General features: G+C 40.2%; 1 protein-coding gene across 4 annotated transcripts in view; it reads right to left on the reverse strand.

Annotated features, from left to right (window-relative positions):
• The window catches only part of GPC3 (glypican 3), a 470409-nt gene that overhangs the window by 113932 nt on the left and 330031 nt on the right, over window positions 1-26446 (reverse strand). For all 4 annotated transcript variants that reach the window (XM_011930705.1, XM_011930704.1, XM_011930703.1 and 1 more), the window contains one exon: window positions 17330-17450. In XM_011930705.1, coding sequence (XP_011786095.1) covers window positions 17330-17450 — 121 coding nt within the window. The remainder of the gene's footprint in view (window positions 1-17329; window positions 17451-26446) is intronic.

A 26446-nucleotide genomic window follows, 5' to 3' on the forward strand; every position in this document is an offset into this window, starting at 1 on the left:
TGTTAAGAATTAGGCAGCTTTAGAGTAGGTCTCATCTCCTAGATGTCCCCCACACAGACAGGGCCCCCAAAACTCTCTGAGGTCTTGCCATCATCCAGAATAACATTTCTGACTTTTCGGACTGGATTCAACTGCTTTGAGGGGTGGGCAGGCCTCGCAGTCTAGCAGATGTCTGCTCTCACATACCTAAATGGCATTTGGCTCCCCATAGCATTCACCTGGCGATTGTTTGCCATTGTCTACCATACTGGGGAGGAAAGCTTATCGTGTTCTCTTCCTTGTTGGGCCCTCTATAAATACACCCAGATTGCGTGGGCCTGAATTGAACACTCTGGCGAGAAACCAGCTTTCTCAGGAAGAAGGAGATCAGTTGCATTACAACATAACTTGCAATTCCTTTCCAAACTTCTGGTGCTTATGCTTTGAAAAAAAAAAAAAAAAAGCTGCTGCTGCTCATCATTGCTAGCCAAAAGCATTTATAGATTATGGACTTTTTTTTCATCTAGAAAGGAGCACATAGCAAGCATGGTGTTCTTCATTAGAGGTTGTGAGACATCCAGCCAAGGATTAACACTAAGCGAGTCCTGGATAAATGCTACTCGGTCTTGATCACTATCTTTTTCCAGGTCATTTCTTCTATTACTTTTCCTTTAAGATAGAGTCACTAAGACCATAGAAAATAAATCAACCTATAAGAGGAATTCTTAAATTATGTGGAAGATGAGAGTGGGTGGATAGGAAGAAAAAAAGTCAGGAGTTGTGGGGAGAGAAGTACCTCTCCCTCAGAGAAGGTGGCAGAAGTGGGAGTCAGGGAAACATGGGACTTATAAAAGGAAGGCAACATGTCTTTTTGTGGCAGAGAAAAAAGTTACACAAAAAATTGTTTCTGGATCAACAAAAGAAAATATATAAAGCAAAATATAAATAGAAGTAAGTTGAAGACTATAGTACTATAAGAAAATAAAGACAAAAAAAAAAAAAAAAAAGATTGTGGGTCCCTAGAAGCCAAGGGCAGTGACTATCTCATTGATTTTTCTAGTTCCTGTGCCCAGCACAGGACTGATGGTGAAGCAAGGCAGGTCTGGACTAGGGCAACAACATGGGGAAAGAAAAGGATCTCAGACAGAATTGTACAAAGAATGACCTGAAAGCACTGGTAATCGGCTACCTAGAAGAGAGTTCAGGCCTAGTGATGTCAACAGAGAAGTGAGAGCAGGACATAGCAGGTCCAGGGAATATGCTGAAAGTAGAGAGGATCACAGACCCATCTGTCCTTCCTCACAGAAATGATTCCCTCAGGGAAAGCACGAGAAAGCAATGCAATAGGGGCAGGTATGCCAAAGATTTTAATCACTTCATTCACTTTTATATCCTGCAAATAAGGAAGTTTCCCAATATCCAGCTATCTATACTCGAGGCATGAATCACCACAGGACTACACTACCCAGGGAGACTGGAGTCTAGATAGAAATACGCACATGAATTGCTGTTTTGGCTCTGCTCCTCAGGCCTTAACAAGCTGAGCTTGGAGTTGAAAGGAGGCGGCCAGGAAAATGAAAGTTGCTATTACTCAGGCTTTGACAGATAAAGTAGGTTTCCCATCTTCGCTCAATACCATATTTTATAGCGACTGAATAGGCAGAGTAGGTAAAGAGTAGGCCAGAGCCTGGGGGCTCTGTCAAAAATCATTCCACTGTATGACAGCCACAGCATAGCCCCCAAGTGAAGGTCAGAAAAGGGCGACTGAACAGGAAGAGAGTTCATGAATTTTCCAGGTTCTTAGCAAGTTGAGGACCTTCTGAATTGATGTAATGAAGACTTATGGGGAAGCTGTGGTATTATTCCACTGCATTTCTCAATAAAATAGAGGAAGGGCTATTCCAGTTGACTTCTTCAAGAAATAAAATATTCTGTACATACCTGAAAAGCAAAACCCCAGTGCAACATTTTGTAACTTTTTTGATGGCAAAAAGAATCCCCCTACTTTCTTGCCTTCTCTCTGTACCTGCCACTACATTTTCTCCCCAAAATTCATATCTGTCCCATGTGCAAAATATATTCACCCTGTCCACACAGCTCCAAAGTGGGGATAAAGAGGAACAGAATTTTTCACTTATTTATGCAATAAATAGTTATCAGTCACTTATTATATACCAGGTATTGTTCAAAGAGCTGAAGATACGGTGGTGAGTGGGACAGACAAGTTTAGTCTAACCGAGATATCTATTCTGTCTTCTCAGCATCTGCTCTGACCAGCAAGGGCACAGGGGTGCTAAGGTGGAGAGAAGAGGCAGTGTCGAGTACAAGGCAGAGCATCTTGGTGAAATGTCAGGTCAGCTCCTTGTCAGCACATGCTTGAGTAAAATGAACAAGCGAAGTCTTATATATAACATGTGTAAAGTTCTTGGAGACTGTTCTAGTGAAACAGCACCAGCTATAAGGAGCTGCCATAATTAGAAAGACATAGGAGTTGATAACAAATAGGAAAATGTGTTCTGAGAAGGTATGGAGAAGGCGAACAGTCACTGCTTCCCTCTGGGGCCCCCACTCTTCTTTGTGAGGCTGTCACGAAACACAGTAGTCTCTCCAACACATCTAAGCACCCACAGTGGCAGCTGAAGAAAAACACTATAATCTCTCTCGATCTTTCTCACAGTTTTGGTAATTTTTGAGACTTCAGTGAATGGATGGCACTCAACATTCAACAGCCAAGGAGCTACATTTAATTGGAATTCTGACTAAAAAAAAGTGTGTAACAAATTGATTAAAAGTAATAGTTAACACATTCATCAGGGAATCTAAATACCTCATTGTGAGAACTTCTACTAAAGCTTCAATAAGGGACAAATCTCTGCAGGTACTAGAAATTTCTTTTCATTTTCTACTATGGGACCTGGAGAAGCTACTGGTCTACTGTGGGAGGGCCACATCCTACTACTTTCTGCGGAGACCCAAACCACTGCCTGTTCCAGCCTCTCCTATGTCCTGGCTAATGGCCAAAAGATGACTGAGTCAACTTTAGGGACAAAGTGGTTCTCATCTCCTAAACCAAGCTTGTCCAACCCGCAGCCCACGGGCTGCACACAGCCCAGGATGGCAGTGAATGAAGCCCAACACAATTTGTAAACTTTCTTAAAATACTATGAGATTTGGCCGGGTGCGGTGGCTCAAGCCTGTAATCCCAGCACTTTGGGAGGCCGAGACGGGTGGATCACGAGGTCAGGAGATCAAGACCATCCTGGCTAACCCTCTACTAAAAAAAATACAAAAAAACTAGCCGGGCGATGTGGCGGGCACCTGTAGTCCCAGCTATTCGGGAGGCTGAGGCAGGAGAATGGCGTAAACCCAGGAGGTGGAGCTTGCAGTGAGCTGAGATCCGGCCACTGCACTCCAGCCTGGGAGACAGAGCGAGACTCCATCTCAAAAAAAAAAAAAAAAAATACTATGAGGTTATTTATTTATTTATTTATTTTTTGGCAATTTTTATTTGTAGCTCATCAGCTATCGTTAGTGTTAGTGTATTTTATGTGTGGCCCAAGACAATTCTTCCTCTTCCAATATGGCCCAGGGAAGCCAAAAGACTGGACACCCCTTCCATTTTCCCATCAGGCAGTGGGAAGGAAGGGTAATGAATTTGAATAACAAGCTTTCCTTCTTTGCCTTGTAAACGCTAACACTTAACTGGACTCCTTGCCTCCAATTTCTGATCTCTAAAGCACCCTTCACGCTGCTGGCAGTTAACATTACTGATGATAACTGATCTGACCATGTCACTCTCATGCTTCAAGTCCTTCATGTGCTCTGCGCTGCCACAGAGTAAAGCTCAGATTCCTTAGTATGCTATTCATGGCCCTCCCAAATTTTTTTTACCACCTTTTCTGTCTCATCTTTCACTGTCCACGTCCTCTTCCAATCTGGCTTGTGGCCTCAGCTCCCTAGCCACATAAGGCTATCGATGTACTTTCATGTCTTTGAGCCACTGCTCATGCCATATTCCTCTGCCAGGAAGATCCTTCCTTCCAATCTCGATCTGTCAAAATTCTCCTCATCTTTCAAAGGCTGGCTTAAAGGCTACCTCCTATTTTTAAAGTCTTGTCTAATTCCCTCGGTAGGAATTAATCCTTCTCTTCTCCGGGCTAGCATAGTACTTGGTTTATATTTCTTTTATGACACACTGTGCCTTGGAGTATAGTAATGTAGGCATGTTTTCATCACCCTCATTGAAAGTGATTAAGTTATCTCTGTATCTTTGTCTACAGCCCCTATGCTCAGTGCTTGGCACAGAGAGCTGCTCAATATTGAATAAATGAATGCAAATGGTGATGATATATGCATATGTGATGAGTGTGTGTGTGGGAGGGATTCTCTATGTCCTTATCAACAGACCCCATCAAATCCAGCACTACATAAAAAATGGGCATTCAACAAATAACTCCTAATAAATGACATGGATATATATATATATACACACACACACACATGTGTGTGTGTGTTTTACTTTTTGTTTTTCCTTGTGAATTTCATTTTGAAAAGGAGTCATAGAAGTAATCATGCTTTCAGTGACTTCCAAGAACAGCAAACAAGAACAAAGACCATTCGACCAAGTAAAAGCTCAGATCTGAGTGCCATCTCAGTATATTATAATGAAACCTGCAGTTTTAACAATAATTTGGACCATGGGTTATCAGATTGCAATTACTGATCAATCAATTTGCCACACAATAGCTCAGGGAATGACATAACTGAAAAAAGAAATTGGCAATACGAAAATTGCTCCCCACGGGGATACCCTTATCCTATATTTGTGTCTGGCAAACAAAGGCAGCAGCACCACTGGGTTCTGGTCTGGAGATCTTTCAGCTCTGACCGCCTTCGAGCATCCATATGCAGCTATAACAAACTGCCTCTAGCTTGGCTTAATCTTTTGTATTAGCTCATTAATGAGTCTGGATTCCTTCCCCATTTTCCATGGTATCCCAGGCAGGCACAAAGGCTCAGGCAGCAGGGGGCAGCTTTCCTTTTGCCTGAAAACAAGTGGTCACTGGTTCCAGTCTGTGGCTAACAAATCCATAGTTCTTTGAAGGTAGGGCCTATGGCGTAGGTCTGCCCTAGGCTCTGCAATGCAAAAAAAGAGCTTTGGGAATTTGGGCCTAGGCAGTGTCACTGGTATCTGTGACATCACCCCAACAGCTGAGAGTGATGGTGTCTCAAGAAAGCTCAGTAGCCACAAGCCCCATGAATTCTTTCTGCTCTGTTGGCATGTGAAATACACACACACTCACAAACATATTATATGCTGCTTAAAATCATTCTAAATACCTCCTGTGAGACATCTGCCAATAAGGATATCATGTCAGCCGGGTTTTAAATATAGGAACCTCTCACCACCTTCAACCAGAGAGCAAAATGCAAAAGGAATGCAGATTAACTTGCCCTGAACTTTATAGCTCTGAAGTCTCTGCACTTGATACCATCCTTCCATGAAAGGTCCTGGTGGGGCTGGAGATTAAAATGGGACTTCTGGATTATGTGGTAAAATCTCTAAGCTATACTCCAAGGGCAGCCTGCCTATTTATAGAGCCTCTACTTCAGGGCAGAGTTCAAATTTGGGAAAATCTGAAGAACTTAATTTAAACACACACACACACACACATACACACACACACACACACACACAAAATCATCTTCATTTTCCATTCAGTCACTTTGAGCCAAACTAATCTTTAAATAGTTCAGAAATCTGTTGAAGGTTGGCTAGATATATTTTTCCAAGAATCTTTAGAATTTAGATTATTATATTTAGAATTTTTAAATCATTTAAGCAACACTCCAAACTAGAAAAGTTGTAGTCTCTCCATTCCAGAAATTGATAAACTGAGGCACAGATACTCAAGTCACTTAAAAGGTCACTCTTGACTTGCCCTTATGCTAACTCTTCATATTGTAAGAATATGAAGAAAAACAGTACCTAGAATTATATTGAGTGCCTACCACATACATTATCCCTAATATTTGTCTTAACTTTTCAAGATAGATGATAGTATACCCATTTCACAGATTAGGAAGCATGAGTATAGGAAAGTTAAGTAATTTGGCCTAAAGCCAAGTAACTACAAAATGACAAATCTAAGAATTAAATACAGATCTATTTGGCTCTAAAGCCTTTGTTCTTTCCCTCAAACTAAATAATCCAGTGTTTTGGCTCTCAAACATCTCACTGAGACTCTCAGTCACATACCAGTGATGCTTTACAACTAAAACAGGTAGTATTGGCGTTAACAAAAACTCATGTGGAGCAGTGAACATCATAATCCCAAAACAGTCCTTTTTAACCTTTAAACAGGGTGGAGAGTATTTTTCTAGTCACTTCCATGTCTCTCCCTCTCCCACCTCAACATACATGTAAATCTGTATCCTTCTCTTCCCACAAAAAATGGCAACAACATCAAGAGAGTTACTAAATTACCACAATATTTGGGGGATATTGTTTTGGGTCAGTGAAGGTTTCATAGCTATTTCCATCATAACTAAAAACTAACATGTGTGCTAAGTTGGGTTTCCCCTATCATGCTTAGGTACTCATGTTTGTGAATCTACATGTAATACTTCACATTTATCCCCATGGGGATATTACCCTGCTAGTTTTTTCCTGTCATTGCAGCCTACTGAGATATTTTTGCATCCCAATTGTGTTATCTATGTATTCACTAACCCCACCTAGCATCATGCAGTCACTAAATATTAGAAGTATGCCTTCTCTATCTTCAGTTAAGTCACTAGCAAAAACTTTAGGCAATAAGGGGCTAGGCACAAAGTTAATAACTAAAGGACTCACTCTGGGCTGATATTGATACATTTCATATTTGATAAATAATTAGCTACACATTTATCCAACTAGATGATCAGTTAGCCAATATTTCTCCTTACTTTTTTTTTTTTTTTTTTTTTGAGACGGAGTCTGGCTCTGTCTCCCAGGCTGGAGTGCAGTGGCCGGATCTCAGCTCACTGCAAGCTCCGCCTCCCGGGTTTACGCCATTCTCCTGCCTCAGCCTCCGGAGTAGCTGGGACTACAGGCGTCCGCCACCTCGCCCGGCTAGTTTTTTGTATTTTTAGTAGAGATGGGGTTTCACCGTGTTAGCCAGGATAGTCTCGATCTCCTGACCTCATGATCCGCCCGTCTCGGCCTCCCAAAGTGCTGGGATTACAGGCTTGAGCCACCGCACCCGGCCCTCCTTACTTATTTTAAGACAAGTCATAGGAATCTCTGTCAAACACCTTGCTGAAATTGAGACCCAGCATGTCTATGCCATTCCTCTGATCAATACGGCATGTGCATGCATGCATGTATAAGGAGAAATGGCCTGATTAGTTCTGAGTAAGTCCACAGTGGCTACTTGTAACCACAATGGCTGCTTCCAAGAGCTCATGCTCTCCAAGATTCTAATCTAGAATTTCATTAGGATGTGACACCAGACTTTCTGGTTTGTGGCTTCCAGAATCCAATTTCCATCCCTTATTGAAGGTGAGGGTAAATAATTGTGCCAGTCTTCAGTCTTTTGGCTCTTCACCAATTCTTTGTGATGCTTCAAAGTTTAATAACAGTGATACCATGATAATAACCATAAGAATCCTCAGTGACCTGGAATGTAACTAACCTGAACTTGGACCTCATTTTTGTGGCATATCAGAAGAGTAATTCTCTTAGCTTTTATTTGGTTTCGTCAGCTGCTTGCCCATAATACAGAACAGATATTACTCTGAGAAGTGATGACTTAGCAAAATAGGGACTATGAAAAAAAAATCTAGATCAACTTATTAAACAAGGAAAAGAAAACCATACTTAAGAAATTATCCAATAAGATCCAGTGTATATGAATAACAATGTAATCTTTATTTTGGATATTAATTAGAACTCTGTTGGAGACACTCCACTTAACAGTTGCTACGTAAAATCACTGTGGTCACTATCTAATGAAAGCACATAGTTAGGAATACAGAATTAATCTCATTATTATCATTTTACCTTAACTATGTACCAACACTGAGCCCACACAGAATTTGGAAACATTTCTTGCTATGTGTCAAATAAATTTACAGTTGAACGCTAGATCTCAAATAGCCATGGGATTAAAGGACCAAGACCAAACATTTGTGTGGGCCAGTTAACACAAGACTGCACCATATAGACAAACTAGTTCAAGACAAAAGAGCTCAGCTCAGTACTTTGTTCTCATTGGATTTTGTTAGAATCCTAATGACATGGGCAAAGAAAACTCATATATGTTGGTCATCAGCTTCAAAGAAGCCACTTCTGGTTCACTAGTACTACAGCATGGGCCTTTAGCTATCACTTCAATAATGTTACCACCAAGCCATTCACATTCTTCCATTTGGTCTCCATTCTGACCCACAGTTCATTTTAGAAAGCGGCTGATGGGGACTGGAGGGCATGCTGTGACTTCCTTGTGTATTATAGATATTTAGTACCTCCATTGACCACTCAAATTAAGAAATGGCTCACATGGGTTTAAGCCTTTAATGTTAGCTTTAAGGGCATCTAAGATTTTTGTTATTTTTGCAGTTGGACCCCTTTAAGTGAAATCTTACTTAGAAGACCAATATGTGAAGAAGATTTTTAAAAATGGAGCTGCTCTGGTTAAAATAGGAATGGGGGACTTAGAACAACCTCCACAGCACCTCTCCCACATTCCCTATGGAACACAATCTGAATACACTGCCCTAAACAACTGAGCTATCTGGCACAGAAGCCCACTGACTAATATGATGCTAATTTTATCATTCTGGAAGGAGGAAGGAGGCACGAGATAAATTATTATAGGATGTCCAGGAAGGTGGAGGAGTTGAGATCCAGGGGATGAGACTGAAAGGATGACTGACCCTGAATGAGAACAGGAGCCTGAGTCAGACTCTGTGAGTGGGTAAAAGGCCATGAGCAACAGGTCTTGCTGATTCTGCCTTCCTTTGGTTCAGTGATCCCAGCAGAGACCTCCCCACCCGGTGCAACAACTGCCTAATGAGTTGAATGAGGCAGTTGGGCACTAAGGTATACTTGTTAGGCCCAAACCTACTTAATATCCAAAATAAGTGATAAATAATTAGGAAGTTCATGGTTCCTGCTGTACAGCCTTTTGTTCCAAAGGTGAACTTCCTAAGTATGGGCTTCTGCCATGATTTGGAGTACTTACTGTATAAGAAAATGTGTTTGTATATTTGCAAGCACATTTGTATCAAGAGCCTTTGGAAGCAGAGCAAATGGCTGTATAGAATATTAACCTGTTTATTTCCCAGTCCCAGTGTTGTCACTTACTGGTAGTATGACTTTGGACAAGTCATTTCCCTCTCTTAGCTTTAACATCCTCTGTAAAATCAAAGGGTTAGACCCTATGATCCTGCACTTATGTAATTCTGTCCTTTAGCACAGACACTGGCTAACATTGAATGTGAAAATTACCTTAAATGAAATCTAAATCTAGAAATAAGTTAAGGGCAGCAAAGGTTAAGTCCTTTGAATTGACTGATCAATCAATCAATTATATATATAGAGGGTCTACTTTGTATATGCTACTGTGTTAGGTGCCACGGGATACAAAGAATTAAATATGCGATCCCACACTTAGGGAGCTTACAGTCTAGAAGCAAGATACATATTCATAAATATATCTCAGTTAATTTCTGATATAGTATTCGAATACACACACATACATACACACACACACACTGATATACTTCATATAGCAAATGTTTGTAACTGCAAACCTTTTAGGGAACGAGTATTTGTAACTGTTTATTAAAAAGTATCAGCCAGGCACGGTGGCTCACACCTGTAATCCCAGCATTTTGGGAGGCTGAGGCAGGCAGATCACCTGAGATTAGGAGTTGGAGACCAGCCTGGCCAACATGGTGAAACCCTGTCTCTACTAAAAATACAAAAATTAGCCGGGCATGGTGGTGGGCGCCTGCAATCCCAGCTACTCGGGAGGCTGAGGCAGAAGAATTGCTTGAACCCAGGAGGTGGAGGTTGCAGTGAGCCAATATTGCACCACTGCATTCCAGCCTGAGTGACAGAGCGAGACTCTGTCTCAAAAAAAAAAAAAAAGGTGTTGCATTTGGCCAGTGGGTAAATATAAGTAGAATAGGAGACCCTATGAATTTCATAGATAATTTAGATACGTATTTCTAAACTTCATAAACCTGGTAGTCTATATTGTTTGACGGAATTGTCTTTTCATATGTAGAACTTGCCTTTCCATTGCTAACACTTCCAATTAAAAATATTCTATGAAAGAATACAATAATGTAATGAGAAAAGTTCATGTATTTCCCTCCATTGCTCAATCAAGATGACCACAACACTAATACCAACAATATTTTGGCTCGCCATTCCTGACTCATCTTCCATTTTTGAGTAATTTAATTTAATATGCAAGGACTAAAATACATGACTTAACTTAAGTACCTTTAATCCTGTGTATTCTAAATATAGCAAATAGTTCATTTTCAAGAAATTTAATATGAAATACTTGGGAATTCTTCTTGGTGTGGTGTTATTAAACTGTATATAGTAATTAAGATATTAAAAACACATGCTCCCCAAAGCCACCAGACATTGTAATTATTTTTCAGGCTATTAAGCAAAGTGACAGAAGATTTTTTAATGATAATTCCCTTTTGGAGTATATCAGAGAATTTCCTTTTACTTCATGAAATAATGTTTAACTCCACAGAGTCTAAGTCTGGTATTTAAAAACTAACTCACATTGTCCTTTTGTGACTCAGAAGTCATTCATTGGCTCTTGTTAACATGCCATTGTAGGTACTCTGTCTTTCACACACAGACACACACACACACACACACACACACACACATTCTGGCTCCATATGGAAATAAATGGCAATTACTAGAGTTGTGCCATGTCACTTGTATGTGAACAAGTAAGACAGACACTGGGACATAATTCCATTTGGGAAGGTCTTTTACTTAAAGTTGACTTTCAAAAGGTTTCTCCTTTTATTTAGAAATTTTATATCAATATTGGCTTTTCTAGCAACCATTGCACTAGGCCAGTGTTTTACAAGTCTCACTCCTGTTATTGTGAGAAGACTATGAAAACAAGTTACCTGGAGTGTTTTCCATCATGTCTGAGATTCATTTCAAACATTTTTTTAAAATCACATGCTAAGGAATGTCCTGAGTGCTCCTTTGGCACTTAACAGCTTTACTAATTAACTTATTAAAAATTTTAACTTTCTATTTCAAAAGTTAGTGTCTTCATCGCACTAGAGTCTGCCAGGCATCTTAAAAATACTTTTCTGGTGTTTACAGAGGGGGATGGAAGTGGAGACATTTCAGTGTCTGTTCTAGATTTTTAAATTATCTTTGACCATTTAACATCATTCTGTGAATTAGGATTCATTAGCAGAAAGTTCTTCTGCTATTTATAACTCAAACTCATGCCACAAAGTTCCTCTGTTTCCATACAATGTGGTGGTTAGTTTTCTAAGAATCTCACCAATTGAGATTTTGTAAACAATGTGTTTAATCTTTCATTGCTGCTGATTTTAGAGTTCGGCCATAGAAATGACCATATTTGGCACTTGAAAATTATCAGACCACAAATTAGGGAGTTTTTGTTATTTGTATTCTGCACATCTTTTCTATATAGATCTTCCTAATAGGTGTGCCATGTCTTGGTACAAGTAAAGGAAAGTGTACAGAGAATGAAATCAGTAGCTCTGGATTCTAGGTCTAGCTCTACCACTTACTGTATGGAAATCAGTAGACTTCTAATGCCCATGGTTTCTTCATCTGGGAATGTAAGTAATAATGCCTGCCTTGCTTTCCTCTCTGAGCGGCTATAAAGATCATATTATCTAATGGATAGGAAAGAGCTTTGCAAACTGAATTGTGCTATGTAAATATATGGCAGAATTATTATCATTCATATGGCATCACATGGTTAACATGATTCGAAAACAGGTCACCTATCTGGCCCTGGAGGAGGGAAACTTAGGGGTGATAAATGCAAAACTGTTTTTATAGTTTAATGTTTTCATAGCCTAATGAGAACAAGGCAGAACAGAAGAATTGGGTGGGGGGGAAGGGCAAGTTTAAGTTCCATCTGCCCAGGCTGGAAGGCTGGTGGGAAGGGAACAACCTCTGAAAAGATGAGAGGTTACAAAGTGGAAAGGGGTGACCTGGGAACAGGGTGTTTTAAAAAGAGTGGCAGAGCAGAGAATAAAGTCACAAGACTTGTTCACAAGAGGGTGCTGGGTTAAAGCCTGACCTTGAGCCACAAATCATGGAATCACACGGCTGGAAGGAATCTTAAGAGGCCATCTCGTCCACTCCCCCACCATTCAGCAGGACATTTCAACCATCCCAAACAGATGAGACTTTATCTAACTTTGAATGAAAAGCTCTGACACCAAATGGGCAGGTATTGACTACTCTGGCTTCAACTGTTTACAATGGGCAGGAAAACAATTTCTGGTATTTCATTTGAACCTGAACTGAAATGGGGAAACAATAAATGGATAGATTTTTCTCGGGAACAATAACTCCTGTGGCAGTTTAGGGACTGCTAAATTAGCACTAACTACATAACTACTCTTAAAGAGAGAGAAAAGTTAACAACACAACTAGGTTAGGGGATAAATGGCCCACAGTATTATATGAGTAACGGTGTGTTGTGATCATTTTTGGTAATTGTGGAGTCTTCTCTCCTTGTAGGAGCCTGGAGCAGAATGACACTAACAAAAACAAAACTTAGTTGCTGTTGTTGTTGTTTTAAAGCAATATGGCCTAGCAAATTCCAGGACTGATACTGAGGACGTAAAATAGTTCAATTCCTCTCCTAACACAAGACAATAAATTCTCACACAAATTAGAAACTGAAAAGGAAATAAAAAGGTCCTCATTTCTGATCGTGGGAATGTTACATATGAACTCTGGCTTGGAAGGAGGAGGGGAGAACATTCCACACCTGTAGGCCTTCCCAGGAAAGGGGCCTGAGCCTGGCCCTGAACCCGTCCCCTCAAGGTTATACCATGGGACTATCAGTATGAAAATAATGTTACTTTATTCCCTTCGTGGGTATATTATTTCCAGAGCTATCAACAGTAACCATAACCTGCAAGGAGGCAGCTGAGAATTCCCAGGAAACAAAGTGAAAAGCTATTTTGGGATGTGCTCATAAATGGCCTAGCCATAGTTCATCTGGATGGACACACATGGGGCATACATGCAGAGAGAGAGAGAGAGAGAGAAGTATCTCTGTATTAGCACGCTATTATAGTTTTAATAGATGCAGCACCGAGCAAGGGGCTTAGGAAAATAACATCACATTCTCAGATTCACCACTCAATTACATGTGAACTTGGAAAGTTAACTTAATTCTACCTCCCTATCACCAAAGCTTTAGGCTGATTTAGTCAGGCATTCAGTGAATCCAGATGTTTGGCAGTGTATAGGAAACATCTGGATGATTGAGTTTTCAACTGAACTCACTAAATCTTTTGGCAGCATGTCTACGTCTACACAGCCATTGATAGTTTTCTGCCTCAGTTTCTCTAACTATAAAAAGGGCAAACATTATTTATCACTTACCTCCCCAAAAAACAGTGAAAATGAGATAAGGTTTAAGAGTAATAATGAGTTCTTGAAAAGATTCTGTCACAGTTTTATATCTTATATAATTCCAGGTTGGATTTTTTTTCTAAGCAGTTAGACCTTAGAACATGACATCACTTTGAAATATGGGTAAATGCTATACAAAGACAACACATTATCATTATCATCAACATCATCGACATCATCATGACTTTCTTCTTTATGACTTCCCTAAATGTCTCACTTTCAGATCGAATCATGGCCAAAATATGAATTTTATTTAAGGACTGAAAAAATGTGTTTCAGCTATATAAAGCAACACAGACGAGAAAAAAAAATCAATGTGGGTGTTTGGAGTCCAACAATTTTAACAGCTCAACTGAAACAGGTAAAACTGGTTTATCAATGAGAATTAATTGGTTGCTCAATGGTATTCATATAGAAACTGAAAATGTTCACACACTTATTCATGGCCAGAGGTAGGAAAAAGGAATTGTAATAGCGACCTTTCTCTCTATGTACATCACCCTACCTGTCAGCTGGTTTCAGCTTTTGTGGCTGAAAGTTAGAGGAGAGGGAAACAAGGAGACAATATGGGAGAGAAAGAGAGAGAAGAGATGCATCAAAGGGATCTACAAACATATAAAACTGGGGGAGAAGAATTAGACTGGCAGAAAGTACTGGAACTCCCTTTCAAACTCAAGTCCTGCCTATAGAGAAAATCCTAAACACAGTCCTCACAATTAACTGCCATATATTAAGTGCCTGTCATGCACATGCAATTACATATATCTGTGTGCATATTTTATATATATATATGTATATAATATATATATACACTGGAGTTTTTGATACCTTTACCATAATACCAATGAGAGAACTAAAGCTCAGAGAGGTTAACTGATTTACCCAAGGTTATGTACCTAGCAAAATCTATAACTGAATTCAGATCCATTTGGATCCAAAGCCCATATTCTTTCTACTGTGCCCAAAGCCTTTGCTGAAAGGGCTTGCTATAAATATTTTTTAGTGACTGCCTGATCATATAGAAGCCCATGTCTGATGCAGCTTTCCCATTTTCTAGGGTGGGGTCCCCCCACAGGTCTTCACTCTTTCTTATGACTGCACCTCCCTTGCTTGTCTTTACCTACTCAAACCCTACTCATTGCTTATGGCAGATCTTAACACTTGCCCCTCTCTGCAATCTTCCCACTAGCCTAATCACGCCACCCAAAACTGATGAGCAGCACTCCTCTTCAGGCTCTGCATCACAGGCTGTCCTTTATCTTTATTTAACCACTTCCTATGCTTGTGCTTCCTCTCCCAAGGATGCTGTGAGGACAGAGGACTAGACTTCCTTTGAATCCCCCAAATCCCTGGCACCTGGCTGAGTACATAGTAGGTAATCCTTAAGGTCTGTTGAAACAAGGGACCTGTTGACAATATTCCTCATTTAGGATTAGGGACACAGTGATGGAAACTGAGATTTTGGCCTCACCAGTGTTGGGGTCTAACCAGTTGAACATAGCCACCTAGACACATTTGGTTTGAGATAATTTGTACCACTGTCCCCAAGTGAAGTATATCATGCCCTCAACTCAGTAGTAAGTGTTTTACATTGTTTGTGCTCTGATCCCCTCAGAGATGCATTTTGAAATGATCACACTATATCTAGCAAGGCTTCATAGAACTTAGTGAAGTTGTACTTTCACACACACACAAAAAAAGGCTCAGTTAGGTAGACACTGCCATTATCATTTGCTCAGCAGCACTATCAGCTATTTATTAAGTGCTCACTGAGTACAGAGCACTTTATTAGGCACCAGAGGAGTTTACACCCAAGCATGTCATCAATACTTTAGCAATGCAATTGCAGAGAAAAAAATACTACTCTTAGAAAGCCCTTCTAAGTATTTTCTAAGACCCACAAAAATTTCACTGCTAAAATCCATATTTTAAAGACCCACAAAAATTTCACTGCTAAAATCCATATTTTAAAAACTCATGCCAGCCGGGCGCGGTGGCTCACGCCTGTAATCCCAGCACTTTGGGAGGCCGAGGCGGGCGGATCACAAGGTCAGGAGATTGAGACCATCCTGGCTAAGACGGTGAAACCCTGTCTCTGCTAGAAATACAAAAAATTAGCCGGGCGCGTTGGCAGGCGCCTGTAGTCCCTGCTACTCGGGAGGCTGAGACAGGAGAATGGCGTGAACCCGGGAGGCGGAGCTTGCAGTGAGCCGAGATCGCGCCACTGCACTCCAGCCTGGATGATGAGCAAGACTCCATCTCAAAAAAAAAAAAAAAAAAAACTCATGCCAATGTCTTTGTATTAAAATCTCTGTTCTTGCATAAGGATTTCAGTTCCATTAAGTTCTTCCTAAACTATAAATAGAAGTCAGTGATGCCAGAGTCCTCCCACCCATGGATCATGGGGCAGGAACACTGTCACTCTGGTATATGCCTTTTTGGTGGCATTTTTATTGTGGCCACAAAGCAATCACAAGCAGATGGTACAACTAACTTCTATTTGTGTCTTGTTACTAAACTTCTTATGAGAGGAAAAACTATGTGTACAGGTCAAGGGAATCTGTGGGTGTCTCTGTGCATGGCAGTGAGTCAGAAGCTGGCAAAGATGCAGTGAAATTGGACCTCTCCTGTCTTGCTGGTGACAGTGAAAACTGATACATTCTCATTGAAGAGCAATTTGGATACATGCATTTAAATTGCTCATATCCTTTGACCCAATAACTTTAGCATGTTAAGAAAATAAGCTAAGATCAGGATAAAGCATTATATATGAAGAGGTACCTTTATTTATGATGGCAAAAAATTTGAAGCAACCTGTATATCCAGCAAAAGCATGTGGATTAATTATGATGAATACTCAACAGAATATTATGCAGCCATAACAAATAATTAATATAAAGATTTGTGGGGACCAGGCATGGTGGCTCACACCTGTAGTCCTAGCACTTTGCAGGGCCAATGCAGGAGGATCGTTTGAGCCCAGGAGTTCAAGACCAGCCTGGGCAACATAGTGAGACCTCATCTCTACAAAAAAATTAAAAATTAGCCAGGTGTGGTGGTGCATGCCTATAGTACCAGCTACTTGGGAGGCTGAGACATGAGAATATCTTGAGCTCAGGAGGTCAAGACTGCAGTAAGTCATGATTGTGCTTACATGACTGTGCTCCAGCCTGGGCAACAGAGCAAGACCATGTCTCAAAACAATACAATACAAAACAAAACAAAACAACAATAACAAAAAAAATTGTGACAATATGAAAAAGTGTTGCCAAGACAGTGTTAATTTTCAGAACTACAAATCACTTGTGGATTTCTGATTATGGAAAACGTCTGTGTGAGTATGCCTTTCTGGACAAATATTACAAGAGAACATGTAAAAATGAAAACAGACGGGATAGAATAGTGGAATTGTGAGAAATATTTTTCCCTCTATTTTCTAAGATAACCCTCATATTGCAATATTGTCTTTATAATTTAAAAGTCGGGTGAAAAATGAAGGCCAGAAGTCCTTTTTAGCAGACAGACTATTTGAAGAAAATAATAGTGTCTTTTCTAAAAGCCCAAGAATATAGTTTGAACAGTGGAAGCTGTCTCTCTCTCTCTCTCTCTCTCTCTCTCTCTCTGTCATTTCTACTTTTTATTATTATTATTATTTTTTGACATTCCACATACCTGGTTAATGTGCTTCAGTTTGTCAATAATTTGACTGACTACTGGCTCAGGGCCCTTCATTTTCAGCTCATGGAGATTGAACTGGTTTTTCATTCCATTCCTTGCCGCCTTTTGGCTGTATCTGTAAAGGTGAAGGTAAAGAAAAGGTTTGTCAAAGAAAGTCCCAAACAAAGGAAAAGCTCACTTTATTTGGCATCAACAGTCAGGCTGACCACAAGTTCATGAGACGACCTCATGGTGCAAAAGTAGACCACTCCACATAGTGTCTATTTACAGTAAGAAAACATTCATTCAGCAATCAGCAATTATATTCAATATCCCTTTTCTTCCCTAGATGTTGGGGATACAACAATGAACAAGAAAGACAAGGTCTGTGTGCGCTTATTGTGATCTCAGTCTAGTGGGGAGTCTACAAGAGTAAGGGCCAATGACAAGGCAGAGTGATTAGAGCTGTGCTGGGGGAGGTTCAAGGTCATGAATGAACCTTCACTGTGTGTAAGCCTTCTACTCATTTGAAGGAGAAAGATTCTTCCATGTTCTTTACCTCTTCCTTCCCCTCTTCTTCCTCCTCCCACTGTTTTCCTGTAGGCTATGGAGCTGGGTATCTATTCAGGAGACTTTCTCAAATCACTTGCACCATAAATTACACCTGTCAGCTTCCCTCTGCGTTCTCCATGAGAGGAGAGAACACTAGCCTGAGGGAAGATTTTAACGTGCTCCTGTAGGATAAACCATAGGCTTTACTCCAGAATTGAAGTTTCAGGGTAGCAATGGACATCCTCACCATCATGAGAAGGGTAACTATTTAAAGTACTAGGCGATTCTGCCTTCCAGTGTGGGGTTTTGCCAACTTCAACTGGGACAGTGATACACAGATGAGGTGGTTTCCTTATTGCACCCATGGTTCCAGACCTCTACATAGAATTATCCCTCATTTTGCGAAACAAAGAAAACAAGAAACAAATTTCATTTATTCCTTCTGCTTTCATCAAGTGGAAATACCAGAACACCATTGCCAAAGAGAGAAAAAAGTTTTGAGCTCTTTTTTACTTGCTCCTGATCCTGATAGTGGAATGCTTTCTTAAAGAAATGAAAACATTCCCAGGGCTTTTGCTCTCTCTTTATATACTTTTTTTTTTCAATTACAATAGGGTAGCCAGGGTTATAAGGGCAAATTGATATCTATAATTCATATTTTAAATTACGAAATAATAATGTTCATTGTAAACAATTCAAGAAGTACACAAATAAACAAGGCATAAAGTAAAAGTTGCCCCATCAATCTGCCTTTCCAAGAGTGGACCATGGTCAACAGTTTGATATACATGTAGAGGTTTTCACCTACATATACTAATGAGTAATTTTAACCAAAATTGGAATGATACTACTCATACTGATTTGCAACTTCGTATCACTTAGTACATATACTTTGGACTAGACTTGTAATCCCAGCACTTTGGGAGGCCAAGGCAGGAGGATTACTTGAGCCCAGGAGTTTGAGAACAGCCTGGACAACATGGTGCAACCCCATCTCTATAAAAAATACAAAAAATTAGCCAGGCGTTTTAGTAGAGACGGGGTTTCGCCATGTTGACCAGGCTGGTCTCGAACTCCTGACTTCAGGTGATCCGTCCACCTTGGCCTCCCAAAGTGCTGGGATTACAGGTGTGAGCCACCATGCCTGGCCAACTTTTTGTAGAGAGGGGTCTCCCTATGTTGCCCAGACTGGTCTCAAACACCCGGGCTCAAGTGATCCTCCCGCCTCAGCCTCCCAAAGTGCTGAGATTACAGGCATGAGCCATGGTGCCCAGCACTTTTTTCTTTTGAACTATAACTCTCACATGATTTTCACTGCCACAGGTGGGGGTCCTCTGAGGTAGTTTGTGTGTTATCTCCACAAGGTGATAGGCTGTGTTCTGGAAGGATGTTCAGGATTGAATTTCAATTTTCAGTCACTCTCACTGGATTCCCAAACCAGCCTAGTTTGGGACAAGAGATTACAAAACACTCCTTAGAGACACTAACTCATCTCAACTAAAATAGGGAGTGAATGAACCTGGCATATTAAAGTGTTCATGACAAACTGAAAAATATAAAATAACCACAAAATAATGAGGCAGTCTCGATGGAATGGGCACATGTACCTGTGTGTCTCATTTTATGCAATGTAGGTATTTCAAAGAAGTGTGTGAAATGAATTTCTGTGATCTAAATACTCTAAACAGGTCAAAGAAGCCTTGTTATTTAAATAAATTCTGTAAGCACATCTTTTTAACTGAAAAAGTAAGGAAACCCCTGTTTCAGAAATCATTTAGTATATTTTGCTTATAGTGAGGTACACTTGTATTAAACTAAGGAAAAACATCAGTGAATTGTGTTCTACTGTTTACATTTGTATAATTTCCAATGAGATAAGATAATGAAAAGTGAAGATGCCTAAACTGATTTGTGTTTCATTCAACACACAGCTCGATCTACCAACAAAGAGTTTTCATTTGGCATTTGCAAACAGATTATCATTTAGATGGCACCACCACAGCAGCTTCAATGTTGCAACTTGAACATCTTTAAAGAGACCACAATTTTATTTTAGGAATCAATTAGGTATCCACTTAAGGTAGGCATTAAGCATTCCTAATTCTAATTAATTGATTCTAAATGATCATTTTTTTAAAGAACAATCAAACTGTTTTGGTCCTATAAAACATATGGTGGTTAATTACGGCTTTAAAAAGCTGGACTACATTTTAATGTTCAAAGTAGAAGCTAAATATTTTGTAAAATGATAGTAATGCCCCAAAAAATGAAACTACATTTATGGTTTAGTGCCTCTATAATCTTGTTTATATCACCAAATACAAGTCACAACTGTCAAAAACAGCTTCCAGCTGCCAAATTGTTGGATGTTATGCTTGAGGAATGGGGGAATGGAACACGTTTTGTATTTTTCTGGCTTTTGTCTCTGATAAGAAAGTGGAAACTTTGACAAAAATATTGAGTTGCAGTATTTTAATACAAAAAACAGAACTGCTTAAAATTTAAAATTAAGAAACCAAACCACTAAAAAAAAAAAAAAAAAAAAAAATTTGCTGGGCGTGGTGGTGCACACCTTTGGAGGCTGAAGTGTTGAGCCCGGGAGATCAAGGCTGCAGTGAGCTGTGATCACACCACTATGCTCTAGCCTGGGTGACAGAGTGAGACCCTGTCTCAAAACAAAAACTAAAACTAAATATATACTTTGGACATATTTTCATGTTAGGACACATGGAACTGCCTTGTTCTTATTCCTCTGTATGGCTCAATAATAACTTATTTATGCAATACCTTACTGATTAACAATAATTTGTAATATTTTGTTAATATACAAAATGCTGCAGAGAACATCCTTGTATACCGATTTTCACACATTTGCATTTACATCTATAAAGGATAAATTCATAGATTTGAGTCAATTTATATTTCTAATCCCAAATTATGAAGTACAAAGAATAATTAACACTACCGCATTTTTGCACAGCACTTTACAAAGCAGTTTCATATCACTCAGCTCATTTGAGCTTCTCAACCACACTGTGAAGTTGAGAGGTAGATAGGGCATTATCTCTTTATTTTTATTTTTATTTTTTTGAGACGGAGTCTCACTCTGTCGCCCGGGCTGGAGTGCAGTGGCCAGATCTCAGCTCACTGCAAGTTCCGCCTCCCGGGTTTACACCATTCTCCTGCCTCAGCCTCCGGAGTAGCTGGGACTACAGGCGCCCGCCACCTCGCCCGGCTAGCTTTTTGTATTTTTTAGTAGAGACGGGGTTTCACCATGTTAGCCAGGATGGTCTCGATCTCCTGACCTCGTGATCCGCCCATCTCGGCCTCCCAAAGTGCTGGGATTACAGGCTTGAGCCACCGCGCCCAGCCCATTATCTCTTTATTACTGAAAATTGCACAACTTCAGAAGATACTAATCTCATTCTATTAGATGTCCCCGTCCATGATACAATGTATCTGCGAATATTAAGGACATACTTTGAAAAACATGCATGCTAACAAAGGAGGTCAGGAAATCTAGTTCTGACATTCATAATTAAAAGTCATCCTCTGAGAAGGAAAATATTTTGTAGCAAAGATGCTGAAGAGTACATTTGATTGCATTTCTTCTAAAATGATAGCTTAACACATTCAGATTATTTAACTTTAAAAGTTAATTCGTGAATACACAGATCACCGATCATCAAATACCAATTGCCTTTGGGGGCTGTTTTAAAGAGACATAAAGGAGCATTCTTTATCTGTTGGGAATCAGCTTACTACTAGCCTCCTCTTTTATGTTCCTATAATGCGGTCTGTTTAAATATCATCCACCTTCTGATGATACTACCAACTCCATCTTCTCTTCTTTAACTCCTACTGATGCCTGAAGCAGAGACCCTATTTTCAGATAAAGAGGTAAGGTTCATTATAAATCTTCTGAAATGAACTTCAGGAATGTGTCCCTAGAGACATATCCTTGGTCTTTTCATATCAAAGCTTGCCAGCCACTTTTATGTCCACTACTATAAAACAAGCGTCTTCCTGAAGCTACTTATTCTCATTGGAATAGTGTAAAGACATCTGTCAACTTAGCGATTTTGCCCCGTACTCCAGCTTCCAAAACTATTATAAATATTAAATCAAATTAGTCCCACAGCTGATCCTTTGTGGTCCTACTGTATTAATTTCTGCCATTCAGGAAAGTGCCCCTTTAGCTATGTATTTTTTAAAATTTCTTATCTCCCAGCCATGGATAAAGAGCCAGGACTAAACACTGCTCCCTGATCTCACAGTGACTCCATTTTTAAAAGACAGTTTTGGGTTCAAAAGCTTGCCAAACTTTTTGAAAGTTGAAATAGCATCTACTGTTCTGCTCTATCCATGTGCTATTTAAATCCTCAAAGGACTCTCACAAATTAAGCATGGTTACTGGTTATAGAAGTGTTGGGAATAGCTGCCCTGTGTCTTAGGCCTAAAACTTGCCATTATTGCATCTACTTCACAAGGCAGTAACCAAAAGTCCTGGTCCAACTGATGCTTATAGTTGCTTAAGTTTAGTGGCACTATTTAAAAACTCTGTGTTCTTGCACTATCCTTTAGGTATCTTGATACCTCTCCCACAGCGCTCAATACTTTTTTGTTTCTCATGTCTCTATCCTTTGCTCCTTAGCCAGACAAAATATTGAACCTAATTTTAAAAGTAATGAGTGTTAGAATGAAATACTATGAGCACATTAATAGGGCAAAGTAGATCTGTATGTGTTGATATGGCATCAAGTACGAGATACATTATAACAGATACAAGTAGCAGCATCCGTGGTGAAAATGGGTCTACATTTGCATTACTCTTATACACTCTATACATGTTCAAATATGGCCAGAAAAATTTTAGATGGATACATAAGAAAATGATAAGAGCAGTCACCTTCAGTGAGTGAGAATAGGGAGATGCTAGTGAAATCTTATTTTTTTTATATCCTTGTATATTTTAAAATATTTTTTACCATGACTGTTTTTAATCTTTATAATAGTTTAATATATAATGAATGAGATTTTATATAGTCGTTAATTAAAATGTTTTTCCAGCTTTCTTGAGGTAGAATTGATAAAAGTTAAATACATGTACACTTCCACTGTGATGTTTTGACATATGTACTCATTGTGAAACAATTATGCCAAACCAGCTAATTAACCTATTCATCACCTCATACAATTATCTTTATTTTTGTGGTGAGAACATTTAAGAACTACTCTCTTAGTGAATCTCAAATATACAATATAGTATTCTTTAATATAGTCACCATATTATACATTGTATTAACAGTCATTAGTTGTTTTAAAGGCAAAAGAGAACAAAACAAAAGAAAAACAAAAAGTGGGCCCGACTCACATGCACATCTCAGGGCCTCTGGGAAATCCTTCCTGTTAATAAGAGTTATGTTGACCATCACCAATGTCCTTCCTCAAAGGTGCTTTCTTATGACAGAACACATATTTGGGGCAATGTTCACAATGTCACCCTTCAGTTTCTTCAGACCTTAGGTGGCTGACATCAGGTCACAAACTCAACTTTGTTAGGTTAAACATAGCCCACATTGGCTGGGTGCGGTGGCTCATGCCTATAATTCCAGTACTTTGGGAGGACAAGGTGGGCAGATTGTTTGAGTCCGGGAGTTTGAGACTCGCCTGGGCAACATGGTGAAGCCCCATCTCCACAAAAGACACAAAAATGAGCCACGCATGGTGGCGTGTGCATGTAGTCCCAGTCCAAGCTACCCAGGAGGCTCAGCTGGGAGGATCACTTAAGCCTGGGAGGTGGGGGTTGCAGTGAGCTAAGATCAAACCACTGCACTCCAGCCTGGATGACAGAGTGAAACCTTGTCTCTCTTGTTCTCTCTCTCTCTATATATATATCCCATATATTTCCTTTTCTTTTCTTTTTTTTTTTTTTTTTTTTAGACAGAGTCTCGCTCTGTCACCCAGGCTGGAATGCAGTGGTGCGATCTCAGCTCACTGCAACCTCCACCTCCTGGGTTCACGCTATTCTCCTGCCTCAGCCTCCCGAGTAGCTGGAACTACAGGTGCCCACCACCACGCCCGGCTAATTTTTTGTATTTTTAGTAGAGATGGGGTTTCACCATGTTAGCCAGGATGGTCTCGATCTCCCAACTTCATGATCCGCCTGCCCACCTCGGCCTCCCAAAGTGCTGGGATTATAGGCATGAGCCACCATGCCCGGCCCTATTTTCTACTCTTCAGTGAGGTAACTCCAACCGGCCTATTTCAAAAAGACAGTATATCAGTGAGGATGTGAACATGAGTGTAAATTATCAGTTGTATCCTCCCTCAAAACAGAGGCAAAGAAGTTATTCAAGTTCTCACTACCTTTTTCCTGTAGATGCCTGAAGTCCTCACCTGATGAGAATTGAGGGCCTCCCTGAACCACCCTGAGTCATGCTGACCTCACTGCCCTCGCATTGAAATGTATTGTGGGCACTGCCCTGAGTTGCTAGTGCTCCTTTTATGTATATTCCATTTGCCACCCCATGTACTCTGTGAGGTCTTTGAAGGCAGAGGTTTGGTTAGTTGTTTTTGTTTTTTAAAATCACCCAAAGCACCTCATGGTACTTATACTGTCAGTTACTGAGTGCTTTCTCTGTGCCAGATACTGTTCAAAGCACTGAAGAAAAAGAAAACATGTACTTAATCCTCCTGACTACCCTATTGGCAGCTGTTTTTGCTGCTGCCGCGGCACAGAGAAGGTAAGTCACTTGCCTAAAGTCACACAGCTTGTCTGCAGCAGAGCTGGAGTGTGAACTTTAAGAATCCATCTCCAGTTGTTGTGTGGGTTCTTAACCACTATGCTGGTCTTGCTTCCTTAGAGAGAAACGATGTCGACTAAATATTTGACATTTCCTCACCACCCTGCTCCATTGCTTCCTTATAGGAAACAATGGATGAGCTGCTTATAATGGTCTACAAGGCTCCCAGCAGCATCGCCACAAAGCTCTTTTGGCCTACTCAGCAAGATTCCTGGACTTGCCCTTTAAGAGAGCCCTGTGTGTCGGGTTTCTTCTCTTACACAGAGATCTGACAGTATGGCTATTTAATAGCCATACTTTGGGAGGCCATGGTGGGCAGGTGAAGGCTATTCAGTGACATACTTGTGTTCTTGGGAGACAAGGTGTTGAAGTTAGAGAAATAAATAATCCACCACCATCACCATCCATGCCACTAGACACATACCAAAGACTATTTGAAGATTTCAAATGCCTAAGGACAATAGGAAAACAAATACAGGATAACAATGTCTTAGTGCATCCCTGCTTTTGTCACCTTGGCTACAGCAAGGCAACATGTGTGATGTGCCCCTGGGGAATTTCATGTAACATGCGTGCTCTGAGCTTCAAGCCCAGAGGGAAGTCAATCGGTGAAGGGTGCCTTGGCAGCTTTGCATTAATTCATTAATTCAGCATTTCATTTTCTCAGGCTAGCTCTGTGCCACTGGAGCACGTGGTTCATGACAGGCCTTGAATGAGGAGCCAGCGTGGCCCCAATTCTTCTTACCCACAGACTGCTCAGAGTGTGTCGGGAATGGGGACACTGTTGGCCATGGGGGGGTTGTAATGATGGGTTAGCTACTTAGTAATACTCATCTGTAATTAAATTAATTGTCCTCCTCTGCAAAATGCTGCTTCTCTACTGAAGCTTTGACATGGTTCTGGCAATGAATACTAGCAAGTGGAGGAGGAAAAATAAACTGAGAGATGTTCCTACCTCCCAAATCTAATGTTTTCTTAACTGGACATGCTATGTAGCATGCTAGAAGTGTTACCTTACATGCGGCATCTTCTTCTTTATCCAGTTTGGTATCTGTTTAGCACAAAAATGACTGTCATAATACTAAGAAAATCCTATTTGTGAAGTGAAAAGGGGGACATGCTTCTGTTCAGGAAGATTGTCAGGGATTGGGGAGGGGGTTGGGGAGAGAGGGAAAAATCCTGCGCAAAAGCCATAAAGAGAAAAGGAACCTCATTAAAACAGGACATCTGGGCATGCTTGTCTTGGGACAGTTGAAGCAAAGAGAGCACTTGTAGGAGAGGAATAGAGTCAAACAAGCGTAAAATAGGTGATCTTTTCTTCTCATTTCTGTTCTGGCTGAGGCAGCAATGGCGTAGTGGAAGGAAATCAGCAAATTCAAATGTAGATCATTTGAAATGGAAGCACTCTCAGAGATCATCTGGTCCAATCCACCCACTGTGTAGATGAAGAATCTGATACCCAGACAGGGACTTTTGTAACAACACATACATTTAGTATCACAAGTCCCACATTTAGAAGAAATGCCTTTCTTTAAAAGGTCCCTCAAGAAGATCTTGCTGATTTTTGACACTTGCTAGTACTGATTTAGGACAAGGGAACTGCTAGAAAAGTCACTTTCCTTCTTCCCTTAAGTATCAGAATGATTCCAAGTGCTTGAGAGCCAATCAAAAGGACTAGGTCCCCACCAAAAAAAAATTTGATTTCACAAAAGTTTAATATGCTGCCCAGCTATACATGGCTAAAAATAAGTTAGAGATCTCACATTCTCAGAGC

Source organism: Colobus angolensis, unplaced genomic scaffold (genome assembly GCF_000951035.1).
Source record: "Colobus angolensis palliatus isolate OR3802 unplaced genomic scaffold, Cang.pa_1.0 Scaffold88, whole genome shotgun sequence".
NCBI classification, from domain to species: Eukaryota; Metazoa; Chordata; class Mammalia; order Primates; family Cercopithecidae; genus Colobus; species Colobus angolensis.